The following is a 19,280-nucleotide window of genomic DNA, read 5'->3' as shown; positions in this document are numbered from 1 at the left end:
GTGGCGTCTGGCTCCAAATTTCCTGATGATAGGAAAGATTGAAGGCAGGAGGAGACAGAAGATGACAGAGGATGAGATGGTTGGATGGCATCACTGACTCAATGGACATGAGTTTGAGCAAACTCCGGGAGATGGTGAAGGACAGGGAAGCAAGGTGTGCTGCAGTCCATGGGACTGCAAAGAGTAAGACACAATTTAGTGACTGGACTGGAACTGGTTCCACATTACAACCTTGGGCTTAGCCATTGGACATGGGGCTGGGGCCAAAGTCAATTTTTTCACAGCCCATAACTTTCCCTCCCCATCCCACCTCCCAGTTGGGCTTTCTTTGCTGCTCACACTAAACACAGCTCCAGCCATGGCCTCATTCCAGTTGCTTCAGTGGGCAGAGGGTCCCCCCACCCAATGACCCCTGGTACCTCTCAGGCCCCAGTTTATACTGATCCCTGTTGGAACTCTTCTACAAGCAACCTTGAACTTGCGACTTGAAGGGCAAGGAAACTCTCCAGGGACTGGTTTGTATTGTTTTTGCCTTCTTGGGGGCATCCAGCTTCCTGTAATCCCAGTGGGGATGGCCTTTTCACTGGAGCCTTTATGTTGAAGACTGTGCAGTTCAGAGGCAGAGATGATTCTGCACTGGCTCTCTGGTGCTCTGCTCTCTTGTTCCCTTGGCTCTGGTCCTGAGCATCTTCTCTTCTGTAGGGCGACACAAACTTGCCTGGTTCCAGAGACTCCTGGATAGGGGAATTGCGGGGCCGTTCTTCAGTGAGGAACAATCAGCTGAATCTGGCCGGCTCTGCCTGGAAAAGCTTAGCCTACAGTGAGTGGTGGGGCAGGTACCTGCCTTGTGTGGGGACTTCAGGGCTGAGGTCTGCTAGATCCTGGGGGGGTCACAGTCCCTCAGGATGCCGGTGCTGCCCCAAGCCCCTGATGCTCAGGAGCCTCTGCCTATTCATTTTAGGCCGCAGAGCCACTTTGGGCAGTTGCTGCTGTTCCCTGTCCAGCCTGTCCAGCCTGGGGACCTCCTCCTCCTCCTCATACAAGGATTTGGCCAAGCACATCGTGGACCTCTCTATGGCTGATGTGAGGTTTCCTGCAGCAGACTCTGCTTAGTGGGGAGGAACAGGGCAGATGAGGGCTTCTTCAGCAGCTATCTTTACAGAAGGGGCGATTCAGGAAACGCTGGCCTGAGGGAGTCATCCAAGGGCCTGCTTTGTACCAACTGTGCCCACTAATCTGGGTGTGGTCACTGTGTCCCCAGGTAATGGCTGCTTGCTCAGATAACCTGAACAACCTCTTCAGCTGCCGGGCAGCAGCCGGCTGGAAGTAAGTTGCTTTGCACAGTGTCTTATTGTTGCACGCCTGCTGGCCTTGGCTCTTCCTTTGCCTTCTCCACCCTGGCTTCCTTGAGTCCCTCACCTGAGCTCTTCTTTTGTGACCCTGGAACCCAGTTTTTACCCCATGCTCTTCTTCCCCACCCTTGGTGTCTCCCCCAGCCATCAGGGCGAGGAGCAGGAGGTGCAGCTGTACTACAAGATGTTCTCTTCCACCCGGCACGGCTTCCTGGGGGCTGGCGTGGTGTCCCAGCCACTGTCTCATGTGTGGGCAGCTGTGAGTGACCCCACCTTGTGGCCCCTGTACCATAAGCCCATCCAGACAGCGAGGCTGCACCAGCGGGTGACCAACAGCATCAACCTGGGTGAGCCCAGGGAGCAGAGGCAGCACTCTTGGGAGGCTGGGTGCTCAGGCTTGGTCTAGCAGGGTGTCAGGCTGCAGAATGATGGGGTGCCACAGGGCACCTTCTGACTTTCTGCATCCCTGCCCCTCCAGTGTATCTGGTGTGCAGTTCCACCGTGTGTGCACTGAAGCAGCCACGGGATTTCTGTTGTGTCTGCGTGGAAGCCAAAGAGGTGCCTGCCTCGCTGGTGGTAAAGATGTGGGAGGAACTTGGGCTGGCGTGTTGTGAAAAGCAACCTCTGTGGGCATCCGGTCCTCTGGCAGGGGAGGAGGGCAAATTGGACATGGTGTGTGTGGGGGAGGGCCTCGAAGGCTGGTCTTTCCACGGTACTGCCTGCACTGGAGCCTGTCCCTGGTGGAGCCACATTACATAGGCTGAACTCACACTGCTGTGTTTCCAGGGGCAGCTGTCTATCATGGCAGCTCAGTCTGTGTATGATGCATCCATGCCGAGACCCAGCAGGGAGATGGTCCGAGGGGAGGTCCTGCCCAGTGCCTGGATCCTGCAGCCCCTCACTGTGGATGGGAAGGCCATCACCAGAGTCATCTACTTAGCCCAGGTGACCGACCTCCTGCAGCTTGTCTCACAGCATGCCTTGATTTGACCCCAGCCTCATGGGAGCTTACTGTAAAGCTGCTCAACATCCTTTAGGACCCAGGACCTGTGGCCTGAAGCTGGAGGTTTAAGGGTTTCTTGGGTCACAAATCAGTGGCGAATCAGAAAGGAAGGAATGAGGCAGAGTTGATCAACCTTCTTGAAAGCTGCTATTTTCAGAGCCTGGTGGCCTTCATCTTCTGGCTGTTCCCAGGGTCCTCAGGAGATAGATGAGTTGTCATGAGACAGAGCAGCAGCCTCAGTTCCCTGACTTGACATTGGGAAGTGAAGCTTTTGTCTAGATCTGAACAGCAGCGTACAGGACTGTGCACAGTTCATTCAGAGTTTGTCCCATCACCGCAGCTACTTATGGCTGAAGTATGCCCCAGTGCGCACCTTTAACTCTTCCCTCTCTGGTTTATTTCAGGTAGAACTTGGTGCTCCAGGATTCCCCCCTCAACTTCTAAGCTCCTTCATCAAACAGCAGCCACTGGTTATAGCCAGACTGGCTTCCTTCCTTGGTAGTTAGCATCTCACAGTCAAGATGGCACTCCAGGATGCCCCAGAGATGCAGGGGCAGTTTTTGTTCCTCTATGTATCCTGATGCAAGAAGAGCCAAGGCTACCTGCTGTGGCCAACTGAACAGACAGCATTCCGCCCCGACGTTCCAGTGAAACCTGGTCGGCACTTGGTCACAGCTGGCACCTCTGCAGAGCAAGGGCGCTTGAGCTTCTGGCTCTGGCCATCCAGAGTGAATGAAGCTCAGCTCACCTTTTTTGGATTTCTCACCTTTTTTTCCTGTCTCTGGGACCCTACGGCATATAGGCCACTCGAGGATCAGGATTGGGTACAGCCAGTAGAGCTGGGAAATGGCAGTGCTCTGAAATGGTGCTTACTTAGTTTGGTGCAGCCCTTGGGCTGGTAGGAGGAGCAAGCTGCCATCGGCCAGCACTCAGAATCTGCCTCCAACATTCAGCTCCACTGTGGGATGGAGTGTTAGGAAATGCAAAAACAGAAAATGGTTTAAAAAAACATCTACACAAGCCAGAACAATGATGTAGAATTGTTTCTCCTCCTTGAATCTTTACAAATTGCTTTATTATTAATTTTTGCCTTGCTCCCACCCCCTTCCTTTCCCTCGCAGGAGAGGATGTTCGTTTGGGTCTTAGCCCCAGTTAGGAGTACTGACCGGTGCTGTGTTATGGAGCCATCATTCCAGAGCTCAGTAGAATGAGAAAACCACTGTAGAAGCTGGCTGGATAGATTTGGGGTCAGGGTGGGGCCCCAGATCCTTGAAGACTGGCGATGGGGCTTGGACATCTCTCATTTCAGAGATGAAAAACTGTCTTTTGAAGACGGGAGGGATGATAATGGACTTCCTAGAGGAGTTAAGTGATATGTTAGGAGGAAGCTCAGTTCCATTTGTTACCTCACTTGAAGGCTGGTTGCAGCCTTCAGGCTCTCGAGCATTCCACACACTACTATAGCCCCTTCTGTTCTAGGGCGGGATGGTGACTGGGTTCAGTTTTCTGACTGAACTTGAGCTTTTATTCTGTATGGTTACTTGAAAGTGGTAGGGGTGGGAGAGATTCTTGCCTTAGTTCTGGTGCCCAGAATCTTTGGTAGAAGAGGGTGACCATATGGGGATTGAGATGATGTGGTAAAAAGGTAAATTTCTGCATAGTCCAGCAGAGATTTATTTTTCTGAAAGTATTTGCAGGATTTTTTCCCCTCTTACCTCAGATTAAGTTATTTATATAGTACTGAAGTTTTTTTTAAAAAATTGCTTTTTAAACTTATTTTTCTGGTTAATATTTTGGTAACACTTGATATATTTAACACCCTATTTATGTACTCCCCTATCTTTTCATATGATTAAGACCACTGATTGAAAAGTTCAGAACACTTGCAAATTAAAAGTCCAGCGTGTACTTTTATTCAGTGAAGACTACCCTGGGATAGCCTAAGTGTGTCATTTGAGCTCAGAATTCAGCCTGTATTATGATGGCAGTAACTGTTCATGGCCCAGTTTCAAGCTATATAGTTTACACATATATACTGTTTCCTATGAGCTCAGCACTGCTTTGCATATAAAGAGCAACCAGATTAGTTGCCCAGCTATTGCCAGCTGTAGCCCAAGTATGAACAAGAGGGTTGACTCCAGAACAGACATTGGCACACCCAGCAGTAACCAGAGCCCCGGAAGGAAGCCCTTTGGCAGGTATGTACCTCTGGAGCTTCTGAGGCAGAGCCAGCAGTGGGAATCTGAACATGTGGGCAGCCCCGAGGAGACCATATCCCCTGAACTAGAGAAGCCACAAGCCAGGCATGTGAGTCAGCAAATCAAAGAACATTAGCTGACGCTGGTATTAAGATATTTGGTTCTCAGACTTTATTGTGCATTAGAATCATGGAAAGGGTTTGTGATACTCCAGGCTGGCCCCAACTCAAGTTTCTGATTTAGAGGCCTGGAGGGGCCCACATATTTGTATTTCTAGGAAGTCCCAGGTGATTGTGAGGCTGGAGACCACACTTTGAAAACCACTGTTTTAGATAACTAGTAGAAAGCAGGCATATGGAAAAGAATCTAAATACTAATGGGTTCACTAGTTCGTTAGCTGCCTGTCTCTAATTCCTTTCTTATTGGCTGCCTAAAGTAAGCCTTTAAGGTTCACACAGACCAGCGTTGTTTCCTGAATTGGGCCTGTTGCTGTTTAGCTGAGTAGCATCTTCCAGGGCTCCAGGCTTTCCTGCCTGCTTGCTTGTCTGTTTCACCTCACATGGAGCTGAGTGTCTGAAGTAGCTGCTTACCTTGGGACTCGGCTTCCTGGAGCAGTGCTTTCGTTGAGCCATACCTGATGGGTGCAGAAAGATAAGACATTTCTTAAAACTTTTTTGGTTCCCAAGTATTCAGAACTTTCAAATTTTCCTATAGTATATTAGATTCAAAGGACAGATGAAGAAAAAAGGTTGAGATGCAAAACCTTATTGCCTCGGATGAGCTGAGGGGAAAGGCAGGTCACAGCCTGACCAGGCAGAAGTGTGACTGGAGTGGTAGGGGAGCCATTTCCATTTTTACCCTTCTGTGCTGACAGGACCTACTGTAATGGCACACAGCAGACCTCTTTAGGCCCAGAGCCTCTTACCTACCCTTCCTTGGGTTGGAGACCTCTTTCACAGCTGAGAACTTTTCCTCTTAAGAAATACACACACATGCACAGATTTTGTGTCGCTTCAAGAGGGTTCATTGAGTACCCTTCTCCTTTCTCTGGCAGAGACTGACTCTCTCTGCATACACTGCCAAAGTAGAAAAACCATGAATTTTACAGGAATGAATTTAATGCACATTATCAAAGTAGTGCTTTCTTAGAATTGGTGCACCATTTATAGACATGTAGAATGCTTCCGTTCTGAGTCAACTCAAACATCCCCAACTCCCGCTCCCCCCTGCTGCCCCACAAAAACAAGCATCCCAAGGGCTGGTGAGTAGAAATTTCACACATCCTAAACCTTTAAAGGGAGCTGCACAGAAGTCAATACTGTTGGCAGTGAGTTAATAAGGGCCCCAGGCTCTCTGGCTTGCAGGTCTCACATACGGGAACATTTAGTCTCTGCTGAGTGACCAAGCCACTAGGATAGCTCTACCTTGTCAAGACCCACCTCCAAGCCCACCTGAGACTTTGCAGCCTTCTATAGGCACGAATCAGGTGAAAATAACCAGACAAGAAGCCCTTAGTAAAGAAAACAGTTTATTTTAAAAAGCTCTAGTGTTCTGCCCGTGCTTGGCCCCTGGATGGAGCTAGAGTCAAAAGTTACTACCTGCACGGGACTGAAGGCAGGCAGGGTGCAAGGTAAAAGGCAGGTTTCTGTCGGGCGAGCCCCACATCTGTTGTACATTTTTAAGGAGATGGCAGTCCAGCTCCTGGTGGTAAGAAAATGTAGACTCCCAAGATTCATGTTTAACTTTACTCACAAGTTAAGTAGAAGTCAGTTGCCTTTGTCATGATTTTCCAAACCACAAAGCTTTGAGAGATACTGGGGTAGCAGCAAGTGGGGCTCGAATCTTGTGTCAACAAGTCCCCACAGGTCATTTCACTTAGTATCCAAGTAATAAAGCCAACTCCTCTTCTCCGGGACTGGAGTCTCTAGGTTTTTCCACCATCCTGAATCCAGTGACCCCTCCTTCTTCCTCCCAGATTTGGGATGGTGAGCCTGCCGTCCGTGGGGTGCCAGGCAGCCACACTCTTCCTTCATATGTGAGCAGGAAGCCTGATGACAGACCGAGCTAATTCCACAGCAGCACGGGTCACAGTGGGCACTTAGGGTGGCTCTGGGGCCTCCTCCTGAGGCACAGTCAGGCTGGGCTCCAGCGCTCTGGTGCGATGCCTAAATAGGAACACTTTCCAGCCCTAGCTCTGGGCCAGCACAGTTCCCCGGTTTGGCTGTACCAGTTCACAAGCTCTTAGCTGGGGTTCTGGCACATGGGGCTCAGCTAAAAACAGGTTGAACAGTGTTGCTAATTCTTCAGAGAAATCCTGGAATAAGCAGAAAGGTGACTGAAAAAAGCAGACACATAATTCTAAATTGTTCATCCTTTTTACTAAAAATCAGTCACAAATATGAAGCCCTAGCTAAGCAGTGAGTAGACAACCTAGGTATTTTTTTTTTCCCAACTGCCTTCTACATGGAAATGGACTTGTCCCCAACAGGGTGAGCCTCTATTGGGAGGCTCAGAACCACTAATGAGTACTTCATATGCACATTATTTCATCTTGAAAAACCCCATAAGATCTAAGTTATTCCCATTTTATGGATGAAGAAACTACTTTGCCCTAAATCACATTAAGGACTGACTAAACTTAAAATACAAGTTATCCTGATTATAAACACCCACATTTGGGAATTCCCTAGCAATCTAGTGGTTGCTGCTGCTAAGTCACTTCAGTCGTGTCCGACTCTGTGCGACCCCATAGACGGCAGCCCACCAGGCTCCCCCGTCCCTGGGATTCTCCAGGCAAGAACACTGGAGTGGGTTGCCATTTCCTTCTCCAATGTGTGAAAGTGAAAAGTGAAAGTGAAGTCGCTCAGTCGTGTCCGACCCTTAGCGACCCCACGGACTGCAGCCTACCAGGCTCCTCCATCCATGGGATTTTCCAGGCAAGAGTACTGGAGTGGCTTGCCATTGCCTTCTCTGAATCTAGTGGTTAGGACTCCTCAGTTTCACTGCCAGGGCCTAGGTTCAATCCCTGACCCTGCAAGACAAGCAGTGTGGCCAGAAACAACCCCACCATCAGAGGGGTTTGCTGGAGGTATGCCATGCTTTCTCACTATCTTCCCTTCCTCCATGGACACAGTCCTTCATACAACAGCTACTTAAATGTGAAGGAGCAGCCCCAGAGCAGCCATTTCATTTCAGGGTGGTCCTCAAGACATCTGAAAATATTTGCTGAGCTTTGGAAGAGCCTCAGGATGCCAGGCCCTATCACCTGCCCCCCTTTCAGGATAAAAGGGACATGACACCTCTTCTCTCTCCAGATAGAATATGAAGACTCCTTACCCCTGGCCACTGGGTCTCATGGAGGCTGCCCAGGCAAGCCTCTATCTCCATCCGTCTCATCAGACCTTTCTCTACCAGCTCCCGGAGCAAGAAGAGCAGCAGGTCCCACTGCAATACACATGGAGAAAGAGGTTAGGGGGCTAAGAGGACTGCACAGCGACCCTGATACAGAGGACAGAGCTGCTGAGGGAGGAGGGGAGATGAGACTGAGTCGTCCCTCTGAGTGTACAGGAGAAAATAAGCACAGCCCCAGAAAAGGGGACTAAACCAGCTAATAACATGTGGGGCAGTGGGTGTAAAAGATGACTGCAGAGGCTTCGAAGAAGCCTGCCCGCCAGCCCCCATCACCTTCTCTGGCTCACCTCCCTCGGCCGAGTGTCTGCCAGAAGCCCCACGTTTCTTGGCCTCAGCAGCAGCTGCAGTGGAACTGGCACCTGAAAGTCATCCTTCCACAGGGAGAGCAGCATGAGCAGGAGCCTTCGAGCCTGCCCCCTCTCCAGCTGGTGCTGTGCCGGAGGCCCCAGGATGGGAATTTGATCTGCAACTGTGGGGAGAGAGAAAAGCCAGGCCTTAAGAAGTGGAGGCAGGGTCATGTGTCCCTGGGAGGAAGAAGAGCAGAAAAAAGCTGTTTTCTAATCTTGCTTGTACCTAACCTTAGAGAACTGGGTGATTTGGCAACAGAGGGGTGTGATAAAAAGGAGCCGTACCAAGGAGGGATGCTAACTCCACAGAGCACTTTGCCAGATGCTGCTCAGCCGGTGGGCACAGGAACTGTGGGGGAAAAACAGGAGACCCTGGACATTAGCACCATAATTCAAGCAACAGCCCTGGGCCAGTGCAGCTCTGATTACCAGGTACCAGACAAGGATATGAAAGACGAGCATCATGCTGTGTCTCACCTGGCGGCACCGCAGCATCTGGCCCAGCTGGCCCAGGAGCTGCTCCAGATACTCGGGGGCAACTCCCTCCTCAGGGTCCCGGGGCCCCACAGCCAAGGAGAGCACATCCTGGACAGAGGAAGGGTGGACGCAGAGTAAGGCTGAAGGCCAGGCCAGGGCCAAGGAGGCCACAAGAACATGGCTTGGGGTGGGGATCAGCCAGTGGGGAGAGGCAGAAAGAAAAGGAAGACAGGGCCCTGGGGTGAAGTAATGGGCCAAGGTGCCCTTAGACGTGGGACTCGGGCAGGGCAGCTGGGAGAAGCAACCAAGTGGACAACAGAGGGAGCAGATGGAATAGGTAAGCCAAGGGACAGTGTGCTTCCAGAGAGCTCGAGATGTCGTACCAAGCCAGTTCTGAAAGCATTTATGTCCTATCACCTACATGTGGTATTTTCTGTCCCTCATGATTCTCTGTTCATTTTCTCAGGAGAGTCGAGGCCTCAGGAGAGAAATCATCTGTGTATTGAAAACCAGTAGCTGATGGCTGCTGAGAGTTTCCTTCTCCGTCTTATATACTCTCCAACTTAAGTCAGTCCTTTTTTGTCCCTAGTTTAAATCTTTATTACAACACTACTACCCCAGATCTGGGCCAGTTACTAGTTTAGTTCCCTGCCCCAACCACTCCAATTCTGCTGCTGAGCATGAAAACAGCCCCAGACAATTTGTAAATGAATGAACGTGGCTATGTGCCAATAAAATTTGATTTATAAAAACAAGCAGCAGGTTGGATTTGGCCCATGAATTGTTCAGATTCCTGCTCTAGACAGTATAAATTCTATCAAATTAAGAGCACTGATAGATTATTCTTACTGCCTGTAACCAAACAAACATCATCTCCCACATAGCAGAGTGTTTCTGAAGTACTGTCCCAATACTGGGATAACTATTCCTTAGAACTTTCCTACTGCACTAGATAGCCACTCCCTACTCCACTCCCGATACCATCTATGTACCACGTCCTCAGTCAACAATTTTCACATCTACCCGCTTCCCTTTCACCCTTTTGGGTGATTCAAGTACAAAAGTCAGAGAAAAGCAATGACTAAAACCATTCATTTCAATTTGGCCCTACCTAACTCCATTCAGTTACACAATGGAAACTAGTGGGACAACACAGAAAGCTGCTACACAAATGCTGGCGCTGAGGAAGAAAGAAGGGCGACTAGGAAAGAGCAGGGAGCAGGAGGAGGGGAGCCGAAGGGAGTAGGGAGCTGTGTACTTTTATCTCGGAGATGAGGTGGGAGGGGAGGGGAGCATGGTGCTCACAGGCACGGGAGCAGCCCCTCCGCTCCCCCCGGGCAGCTGGCTCAGGACCCTGGGCTCGAAGCGTGCGACTCACGGCCGCTTTCACCTCCCTTCTGATCAGTGCTGCAAGGCAGAGGGAGGACAGAGAAGGGGTCAGCAAAGCAGCCCTCCATGGGCTCACCACGCCAACCCTGCCCTTCCCTGTTGCCAACTGGCCCTGAGTCCTGTCTTCTCCCAAGTGGCCTCCGACTTCCTGCCAGTCCACTTTTGAAAAACTTGGTCAGTCACTCCCCTTCTGTGGACCTTACCTGTGATGTTGGCTGACAACCAAGCACAGGCTTTCTCTGTCGCAAGGCTCACAGCGATGTTTTCTGCACTGCTTAGAACCTGTGACACAGAAGTAGTTTTGAGTCAGGGGCAGTTAGAACAGTGATGAATGTCCAAGTCCAGGACTGACCTGCCTACCACCTCATGCGCACGTTCACACGCACACAGCTCCACAGCACTCCTCTCCCACCACCCCCAGCCCACTAACCCCAGGACTACTTCCTACATACAGCTGCCGGGGTCTCCTCAGGAAGCAGTGCCCTCACGGCACCTGGGCTCTTCTTTTGGCAGAACCTGAAAGGAGACAGAGGTCAGTGATGTCTGGAGATATCAGCTGGGTCCCTGAGTGCACCAGTCCCCTGAGCTGGGAGGGCTCTGCCACAGGGGAGGGCATGCTTAGTTCTCTAGGCCCAGCCTAGATGCCAGGAGATTGGACACCCAACCACATGCCCTTTCAATTCGACTCTAAACTTGGGTCCTTAAACATGTAAAAACCAAGATAAGAGCCTACAGAGCAGGCAAAAATAGAATGACAAAAGCAGGGTGGAGAGAGGACATGGAATAAACAAGGAATATAAGGAAAAAAGGACAGGACAGTAAAGGCTAAGAGTAGAGTGGAGATGAGAGGATCCAGACAGACTGGCATCTTACTCCCGCCCCTGGGTCAACGCCTGGGCCCCGTGAGGGCACAGCTGGGAACACAAGATCTCCAACAGCTGGGCTGGATCGCCCCCTTCCTGTCCCTGTGTCACCAGCTGCTCTTGAAGAAGCGACTCTGCCTGGCGCACCAGCTCTGCCACCAGCGTGGCCCTGCAGCAGGAACAGCAAGATTTTGAGGTAGTTGGAAAGGCTGAATTGGAAAGGGGCTGCAAATTCAAGCAAACCAGGTCAGAACTAACTTGAAAGAATGTTAGCCATTTCAGCCTCCCCCATCCCACTGGGCCCCTGTCCTCTATTACCCGCTGTCCCCACCCCTCAGCTGACTTGCCTCAGTTTGGCAACAAGGTGTTAAAAGGGGGAAAATGATAAGGAAATGAGCCTGGGACCTGCAACAACTTCATTCCCAACCCCCTCAACTCAGACTCACTTGATATGCTTGACACAATTAGAGCCAATTCTCTCTGCCACGAACTCCACAGTCCTGCGCAGGGAGGGCGGCTGGTTGTGGAAAAAGGCTTGAGCTAGCTGTGCCTGTGGGGAGGAGGGAGCAGTGCAGGGAAGGGCTCCTTTTCCCTTACCCATGGGGTGGCCCCTGCTTCCACCCTGCCCCTTACCTGCAGCCCCTGTGTGGTCTGGGGAGGCTGGGCTCCCAGGCCCGTGGTGGTGGTAGGGGTGATTTTCCTGACGAAGCCCCCACTCCGTCCACTGCTGCCCGACACCCATGAAGCGAGCAGTTTGCGGAGCTCTCCTGCATCAGAGAAGCCCAAGTGCTTAGTTTCAGAACTGTCCCACGCTCCCAAGCATCCAGACTAAGCATTTGTGGAATAGACAGAATGAGGCCTCAGGGAGCGCTGAAGCACAGAACAAAGCACGAGGGTGCTGGGCCCATGGGGCGCCTTCTGGGTGCTCATGAAGGGGCGGGCCAAGGACAGGACGCTCAGGGAAGAGTATCCTCACCAATATAGGGGCAGCAAGTGTAGAGCAGGTGCTGGTCCACCACAGGCATGCTGTCCTGGGGGAGAGAACAGGTCAGTTTGGGGAAGGCAAGCTTCCCTTCCTCCCAAAAATGGGGCGGTCGGGTTAGAGAATTACGTGAGACTTCAGCCTCTATTCTGGCTTGTGTTTGTGGGCCTGCCAGCAGGCACGCTACCTCCTTTACTCTTGTGGCCCCCATGGCTCTGGCTGGACCCCAACACTTACCAAGCAATGCTCTGAAGCTACTGTGTCCACCTCAAAGACATCCAAATGACCCTCTTCCAGAAAGAATAGGTCCTCAGGGACTGTGGGAATCTGGCAAGAGATTAGGGCAGTGCCAGCCAGCACTTTAGGGATTCATCACACCTCCGACCTCCTGGTCCCAGGGTTTAGACAACCAGGTTCAAAGCCACCTTCCTCTGTGGCAACCCCATCCTTCCTTCTCTGAGCCTTCAGTGTCTGGCCCCGCTCTTTGTCAGAGTCCTGCACTTTCCCTTTCCCTATCTCCAGCCACAGTAGTCACACCCCTTTTCCCCAACCTGGACCCTCATTCCACCAACCTGGAAAAGCCAGCCTAGGACAGCAAGAAGCAACAGCTTGTTCAGGAAACACATCTCCCCTTCACTTTCCTTTGACAAGACCAAGCTCCTAAAACGTAAATAAGGGTGTGAGTGGAATCTGTGCAATGAAAGAAATAAAATGGAGTTTTAAAAAAAAGCTATCACTGGGAAGGTGATTCTCAAAAGGAGACCTAAAAGGGACTGCAATTGTGTAGGCAACCAGGTCTCATCACCTCTCCCAGATCTGTACTCACTCTTAGCTGGGCCACAGTAGGAATAGAAAAGGGCCAAACAAAGTGCAAATAACTGCTCACTGTCTTTCCCTGTGGATCAAGGCCTGGCCTCTACCCTGAGGGTCAGCTCCAGCTATGGAAGCACACGGGAAGCACAAGCTGCTTGGCCCTCTTCAAAAAGCACCAGCCTCAGCAACATTTTCCCTGCACCCTTTTCTCAAGCCTTGCCCTCTCTTGACTCACCGATGTAGGTGCAGCAGGACAGTGAAGACGCTGCGGTAATAGTCCAGCATGGGGACAATGTGGTCGGCAAGAGAAAGGAACTCCACCAGCCAGGGCACTGTGAGCACTGCTCGGCGTGCCCGCAGCCCCTGCTGCAGCAGAGCTCGCACATCCAGGACTGGGGGCACCTGGGAGGGCCAGGGTCAGTCAGTGGCTGGATCCCAGGGGCTGGAGAAAGACGCCTAACGCCATTGCCGTGCGGCTCCTCCCAGCTCCCTCCTTACCAGCACCCCCATTCACCTGGCTCCTCAGGGACAGAATGGAGTCCTGGAGCTCACGGGTCGGGGGTGGTTCAGGCCCCCGGTATGGCAGGAAAGCGACAAAGCCCAAGAATTTGGCCAGAAGCCTTAGGCTGAGCAGCACCACAGCAAACTGCCTCCGTTCACCCTGCAGGCCATCAAGAAGTAAAAGGTCCTAAGCATTAGGCTTCTAGAACAAAACCACATCTGTTATAGACTTCTTGAAAATATCCTTTCCCCTCTAGAGCAGAGCCTCCCTTCTGCTTTCTAACCTGCCAGTCCACGTCTGACTCCCCGTCCTCATCACTAGGCTCAGGCTGAGGAAGGGCAAGGCTGTTGAGTTCTCGGATCTTCAAACTCAGACTATCCATGAGATGCTGATTAAACTGGAAGCTATGAAGGGAAGGGGGAAAAAGGTACTGGAAGAGGTGCAGGAAGGATAACAGAGGTGGTGCTCTAGACAGAAAGGCTCAGCAGGGCAGACACAGGAGGTCAAGTAACGAGGTTACCTTCGTAGGTGAGAGAGTGAGAAGGGAAATGAAAGCAGGAAGTGTGGGTGAGTAGTAGCCTGGGCATCCCCTAGTCCCACCCGCTGACATTCCAGGCCAAGGAGAGCAAACTCTTGCCCTTCTGGGAACACAAACCTCTTCGGGCCTCTACCCCCACGCTCGGCAAGACAGGGGACCTTTACCTGCTGGCACTCAAGATGAAGTCCCTGAAGAAGCCCTGACAGCCTGGGAAGGTAGGGGGTGGGCAGGGGCCCCCACTGCTCTGAGGGGCCACAAGCCGTTCCTGTAGGCGCCGCAACCGCCCCAGCTTGTCAGCTCCAAGCATATTTAACACATCCGGAGCCTCACCCAAGACAGTGCCCCCAGCACCACCAGGACTCTGACACATCTGGGGCAGGGGGAGGGGGAGAGAAATCGATAAACCAGTGAGTTTTCCTGGAAAGAAGGGCTGAAGAAAATGAGGAAGCAGTGAACAATATGGGATGCCCACGCTATACTGTGTGCCATAGATATATTTTTTGAGGTCTGCATTATATTCTTATTTTTACAGGTGAAGAAACTGAAATTTTAAGATTCAACATCTGCATAGTGTCACGAGAGCTAAGATTTGAAACCAGACCTAACCCTGTGCTCTTTCTACCACACCACAAAGCAAGGGCAAGAAAGTAGTGAGGGACTGAGGGAGGGCCAGGAGAGCCGGGTGTATGCGGGGGCCCACGGAGGCAGGAGGTGTAAGGCATGAGAGCACTCTCTGGCTCCCAAATTTCCACCACCACCCAAAGAGCAGAACTCTTGTTCACTCTTCAGCCAAGGACCTGCCTGTTCTCCTGGCCTATCCCAAAGTGCCAGTGGCACCTATAATACATACTGTCCACTGGAGACAGATCTCCTGCTGGAGCAATTACCTGGAGAAGTTGTTTCTGGAAAAGTCGAACAAAATGGCTGTGGCTGCAGGCCGCAGAGAGTTGACCCATCATGGCTCTGAGGAATAAGAGGCAGGGATGGGGTGTGATGGGAGGAAGAGGGGGAGAAAGATCTGAGAGAACAAGCCAATCCTTAAGACTTTCAGCCCTCTACCAGGGGCTTGAGGAGCCTTCTGCCAGAGCTGGCTGGCACAAGGATATAGGAAAAGGTAAAGGATACTTTCCTTAGCACCAAGATCCCTCAAGGCTAGAGATACACTTACTGAAACTGTCAGTCACTCAGTCATATCCGACTCTTTGCGACCCCATGAGCTGTAGCCTGCCAGGCTCCTCTGTCCATTGGGATTTCCCAGGCAAGAATACTGGAATGGGTTGCCATTTCCTTCTCCAGGGGATTTTCCCGACCCCGAGACAGAATCTGGGTCTCCTGCATTGCAGGCAGGTTCTTTACCATCTGAGCCACCAGTGAAGCCCTTAACCTTACACTTAACCAAACATGAAACAAGACCACCCTTCTCCTCTTCAGTCTATACTGACTGCCAGTGAGCTTCATGACCAACGTGGACGGGAGACACCGGACAAGAGGTGTCTAGGATTCTTTCTGTATCCTAGTTATCCGGCTACGCAAAGTTATCTGTATTGTCAGATTAGATGATGGAGAAAACAGAGGTTGGAAAGGGTCTATGCCAGTGATGAGCCAAATCTCACACAACCTGAAATAAGAGTATTCCACTTTATCAATCATTTGCCATCACAGAGCAAGTATAAATGATTTCTGAGTAGAAGGAGTTGGAGAAACAAATTCCTTTTGAGTAGAGGCAGAGGCGGCAGTAACTAAGAGATTAAGGAAGACAGAAAACAGCTTTGTGCTAGAAGGAGTTCAGGGTCGGGAGAGAAGCCTTGTCTCTAATCAGTTACCTAGACACCACTAAGTTGCTCACTGCTGGAAGCAATAAAAAGTGACCAGTGTATGAGCACATACCTGATCCTGCTGCCCAAGCCCTTCTCAAAATCCCAGCCAGGCTCCTCATGGCGATCTTCCCACTCTCGAAGTACCTCGTAAAACACATCCCTGGCAGACACATAAGATGTCTGATCAACTGAAGCACAGTTGGCTTAAGTCATTCCCAGGAGCGCCTTCTCTAGCTCAGAACTGAGGACAGGACCATTCACAGATGCATTCCTTATCCTCTCCAAGGTTCTCTATGTGATAATCCCACAGACCCAACAGCAGGACACCACATGCTTCACATACTTCTGCGGGCAGTAAAGGCTGATCTGGCGCTCTCATCTGAGAACCCTGTGATCAAAGTCATTACACCTGCGAGAGAGCTGCGCCTGTCAGAGGTGCAAGTCCACGGCATGAGACAGACTGAGGCTAAGTGGCCCTTAACATGTTGGCTAGGAAGGGCTTGGAGGTGCTAAACTACACCCGTTAGTGCCAAATACCTAGTTTCTATGAAAACAACATAGGCTGCCTATCCCAGAGAAAATGCTGCTTCATCCCCTCCCTCAAAGTCCCCTTTTCTTATCACCTCTGTTTTTTGAAAGTATGAAAGGCTCGGTCACTGGAGAAGTTAGCACGATTGTCAGTTTCTGGCTGAAAGGAGACAGCTTGAGCAGAAGGAGGCATCGCCAGAGAGACCTAAAACATGGAAGTGACATTAGGGACTGAAAGCAGAGTTCATGCTCAGAAAACTGCATCCCCATATTCTAGTCCAGAGTTTTAGGTCACATGACACTACAGTGGTGTGAGCTGGGCCACCTGAATTATGAGACTGGGAAGGGTCAGGTCCAGGCGAGAAGATGTCTAAGATGGGGTCACTACCTTGGCAACACTGCCCTCATAGGCAGCTCGGAGGCGGCCGTGCAGAGCCGGCGAGAAACACAGTAACCGCTCGTTCTCAGCCAACAGCCTCAACGTCCCTTTGTCCAGGTGGGAAAGAATGCTACAGGGAAGAAAGCACACATGCCTGAGAATGGGACAGACTGCGAACAGGCAGCTGGCATCTGCACCACACAGTGTGTTCCCTGGAGCACAGAGCAGGCACATAAAGAAAAGTCACGGGCCAGGGATTAAAGATGAGAAAGGCAATGGGAAAGGAAAGGAGACCCTATGGAGCAGCTAAGGACAGCAAAGCAGAAACAGTAAATAAACCCCAAGGTCAGCTACCAAGACCACTGGGGGCAGTTTGATTCTTTCAAGGGCTAAATTCATAGCTTTGACATGAAACTGAAGGTTACACGTAGGAAAAGGTCTAGGGTCACTACATGTGTCAAGCATAAGCATGCTCCCGAAGTAGCCAGAGAATCAAGTGAATGATGAGAATAAGGTTCAAATGCCTCAGCTGGGGAAACTTACTGAAATTGATGTTCCAAAACCTGCACTGCAAAGAAGACACAATCATGGACACTCTGGAACAGAGGGCTTTCCAGGGAATCTAGAAGGACAGTACCAAGCTGTTGGTTAAAAACAATTTCATTTCCAGACATCATTTCTCAAAAAAAGGCTTGTTCACCAACCTACAGCTCCTGGAATTGGTTCAAGGTCACTGTCTTTGGCAGCCACCATCCTCCGGGCTGTAAGGAGCTGAAGGACGAAGAAAAGCTCCAAGAAGAGGTTTGGTACCAGGTTCTCTGGTTAAAAAGGAAACTCCAGGGTACTGAACGCCAGTCAAAACAAAGCTCAGTTCTACACACCTTATCAATTCTTTTACCCTGTAGTTCTACAAGTGTCTTCATTCCAGGGCTCTTTGTTCTCACTCACCTGCAATGCATGAAGAGTAGACAAGGGCAACCAGCTCCAGACGTTGGCGGGAAGATACTCTGGCAGGGTCAGCGGGTTCAGCTGTGAGGTGTCCTGTCCGACTGGGGTGAGGAAATCCTGATTCTAGGGTGGGACAGGCAGGAGTAGGTGACTGCTGCAGCTGCTTAGAGCTACCAGGGAAAGAGAAATGTCATGAGCAGTCAGCATGGCTTCCCTTCCAGAGCCACACTCAGGTTTCTTAGAGACATGTCCACAGCCCAGGAAACAGACCCAGGGTTCCCAGGAGACAAATTAATCACAGGGAAAATCCCTGCAAATCCCCCACTGAGGAAGCTAACATCCTCGGGAGCAGCAAGGCCATACCGCTCTTTCCTGAGCATCTCCCGCTCCTCTTGCAGACTTCTGCACCCTGAGGGAAGTCCATGGCCCCAAGGGCTAGTGTCTAGGACTGAGGGTTGGGAACTGGGAAGACAGCTGATTGGGGGTGAGGTGAAGCAAGTCTTGGGCTTGGAAAGTGATCGCTCTTCGCTCACTGGAGTTGGGTTGATCCTGCGGGAAGGCTTGGTCCTGTTGAAGAGTAGCCGTAGGTTTTCCTAATTCCCATCTTCAAGTATCTCCCCCTCCACCATAACATCTAGCACCCCTTGCAAAATGCCCCTCACCACGTAGATATTTCACCCCCAACTTTCTTGTCATTACCACGCTCTACTACAGCGCACCCAGCCTTAAGTTTTTAACTCCCCTAGCAGAGCCATCTTTTAGATGAGGGCTGATTCTCACCCTGCAGAGCCGGGGGGAACGGAGCCCACGGGAGGGAACTCCTCCAGGTTGCTGAGGTTTGGGGGATCAGAGCGCGCGAGGATGGGGCTGCTGGGGCTGCCAGAGATCCTGGGCCTCCGGCCTCCGGCCCAGGGGAGGCACTCCCCGCTGATCCCCTCCTCCAGGCCCCCGGGGCCGCGGCCTCCTCGCTCGCGGGCCGGCCCCGGGCCCCGCCTCCTGCCCCCGCGGCGGGCCGAAGGGGCGTCTGCGGCGGTGGCGCTCGAAGCCTCGATCGGAGGGAAGAGCTGGTTGCGCGCTCCGCGGCCGCCCCGCGGCGGGCCCCCGGATCTCCCTGGCAAGGCTGTCGAGGAGCCCGGGGCTTTGGCGGGGGTTGGGGGGCCCTGCGGGAGGACGCGGCTGCTCTGTTCCCTCAGGAAGTTCAGCAGGAATGGCACGAATTCCTTCCGCAGTGGCCGAAGTGCGCTCAGCGCGGCCGCCTCCCTGGGGTCATCCTGAGGGAGAGGTGGCGAGGGGCGAGAGAGTCAGTCAGCTGCCAGCCCGGGCCCGCGAGCAGCCGGGGCCGCAGGGCGCGCTGAGGGTGGCGGGCGACCGGGGCAGCGGCCCCTAGTTGGAGCGCACTCGGCCCCGGCTGACAGCCAGGCAGTCTAGAGGAATGGGACGGGAGGAGCGGAATCTCCCGCGGGAAGCAGCTTCAGGCCAGGCTGGGGGCGTGTCGGCGCTGTTACCTCCGAACTCCGGGCGCTGCGCGCGATCCACCGCACAGCGGCTGCGACCGACAGCTCCTCTCGCAGCAGCGACTCCAAAACGGCCGCCATCCCGGTCAGGGCGCTCTGAGGCGACTGCGCAGGCGCCGGCGCGCCACGGGCGCCCTGGGAAGGGCGGGGCCGGCGCCGCGGGGCGACCGTTGGGCCGCGGGGCGGAGGGGGCGGGACCGGGGGCGGGACCGGGGCCGC

The 19,280-nt window shown here is 52.3% G+C and overlaps 2 protein-coding genes across 4 annotated transcripts in view; one reads left to right on the top strand and one right to left on the bottom strand.

The window, feature by feature from the left end:
• Window positions 1-6,369, top strand: part of STARD9 (StAR related lipid transfer domain containing 9) — a 44,563-nt gene extending 38,194 nt beyond the window's left edge. For both annotated transcript variants that reach the window (XM_055436999.2, XM_055437000.2), the window contains 7 exons: window positions 703-820; window positions 962-1,083; window positions 1,262-1,326; window positions 1,497-1,699; window positions 1,831-1,910; window positions 2,139-2,297; window positions 2,760-6,369. In XM_055436999.2, coding sequence (XP_055292974.2) covers window positions 703-820; window positions 962-1,083; window positions 1,262-1,326; window positions 1,497-1,699; window positions 1,831-1,910; window positions 2,139-2,297; window positions 2,760-2,861 — 849 coding nt within the window. In that variant the 3' untranslated portion in view covers window positions 2,862-6,369. The remainder of the gene's footprint in view (window positions 1-702; window positions 821-961; window positions 1,084-1,261; window positions 1,327-1,496; window positions 1,700-1,830; window positions 1,911-2,138; window positions 2,298-2,759) is intronic.
• Window positions 2,842-19,156, bottom strand: CDAN1 (codanin 1). 2 transcript variants are annotated; one of them, XM_055437002.2, is made up of 29 exons: window positions 19,053-19,156; window positions 18,328-18,818; window positions 17,911-18,114; window positions 17,548-17,717; window positions 17,304-17,417; window positions 17,143-17,221; window positions 16,609-16,729; window positions 16,316-16,425; window positions 15,763-15,852; window positions 14,763-14,838; window positions 14,040-14,245; window positions 13,621-13,741; window positions 13,350-13,496; window positions 13,071-13,237; window positions 12,595-12,682; window positions 12,260-12,349; window positions 12,017-12,071; window positions 11,674-11,807; window positions 11,487-11,590; window positions 11,051-11,209; window positions 10,630-10,693; window positions 10,381-10,459; window positions 10,047-10,195; window positions 8,789-8,896; window positions 8,597-8,660; window positions 8,252-8,433; window positions 7,890-7,997; window positions 5,144-6,867; window positions 2,842-3,711 (listed from the first exon to the last, which is right to left on the bottom strand). In XM_055437002.2, exons 1-28 carry the CDS (start codon window positions 19,140-19,142, stop codon window positions 6,742-6,744), a joined length of 3,696 nt encoding a protein of 1,231 aa, XP_055292977.2. In that variant the 5' UTR covers window positions 19,143-19,156; the 3' UTR covers window positions 2,842-3,711; window positions 5,144-6,741. The 2 variants fall into 2 exon arrangements, with proteins under 2 accessions (XP_055292977.2, XP_088695886.1); XM_088839760.1 differs by lacking the exons at window positions 2,842-3,711; window positions 5,144-6,867; window positions 7,890-7,997; window positions 8,252-8,433 and having other exon boundaries at window positions 8,628-8,660; window positions 10,094-10,195.
• Window positions 19,157-19,280: the final 124 nt, after the last annotated feature.

The sequence above is a fragment of the Moschus berezovskii genome, chromosome 9 (assembly GCF_049115385.1).
Source record: "Moschus berezovskii isolate FMDL1 chromosome 9, NW_MosBer_1.0, whole genome shotgun sequence".
Classification (NCBI taxonomy): Eukaryota; Metazoa; Chordata; class Mammalia; order Artiodactyla; family Moschidae; genus Moschus; species Moschus berezovskii.
The sequence above is the reverse complement of the archived record's forward strand: the minus strand, read 5'-3'. Positions and strand labels throughout refer to the sequence as shown.

Excerpts from the sequence above, each read along its gene's own strand:
- CDAN1 (XM_055437002.2), bottom strand. The coding sequence starts at position 19,142 with ATGGCGGCCGTTTTGGAGTCGCTGCTGCGAGAGGAGCTGTCGGTCGCA. Across the intron at positions 14,246-14,762 it reads TCCAGAAACAACTTCTCCAG|ATGTGTCAGAGTCCTGGTGG; the intron begins GTAATTGCTCCA and ends CCCCTGCCCCAG. Across the intron at positions 11,808-12,016 it reads CACTTGCTGCCCCTATATTG|GAGAGCTCCGCAAACTGCTC; the intron begins GTGAGGATACTC and ends TCTCTGATGCAG.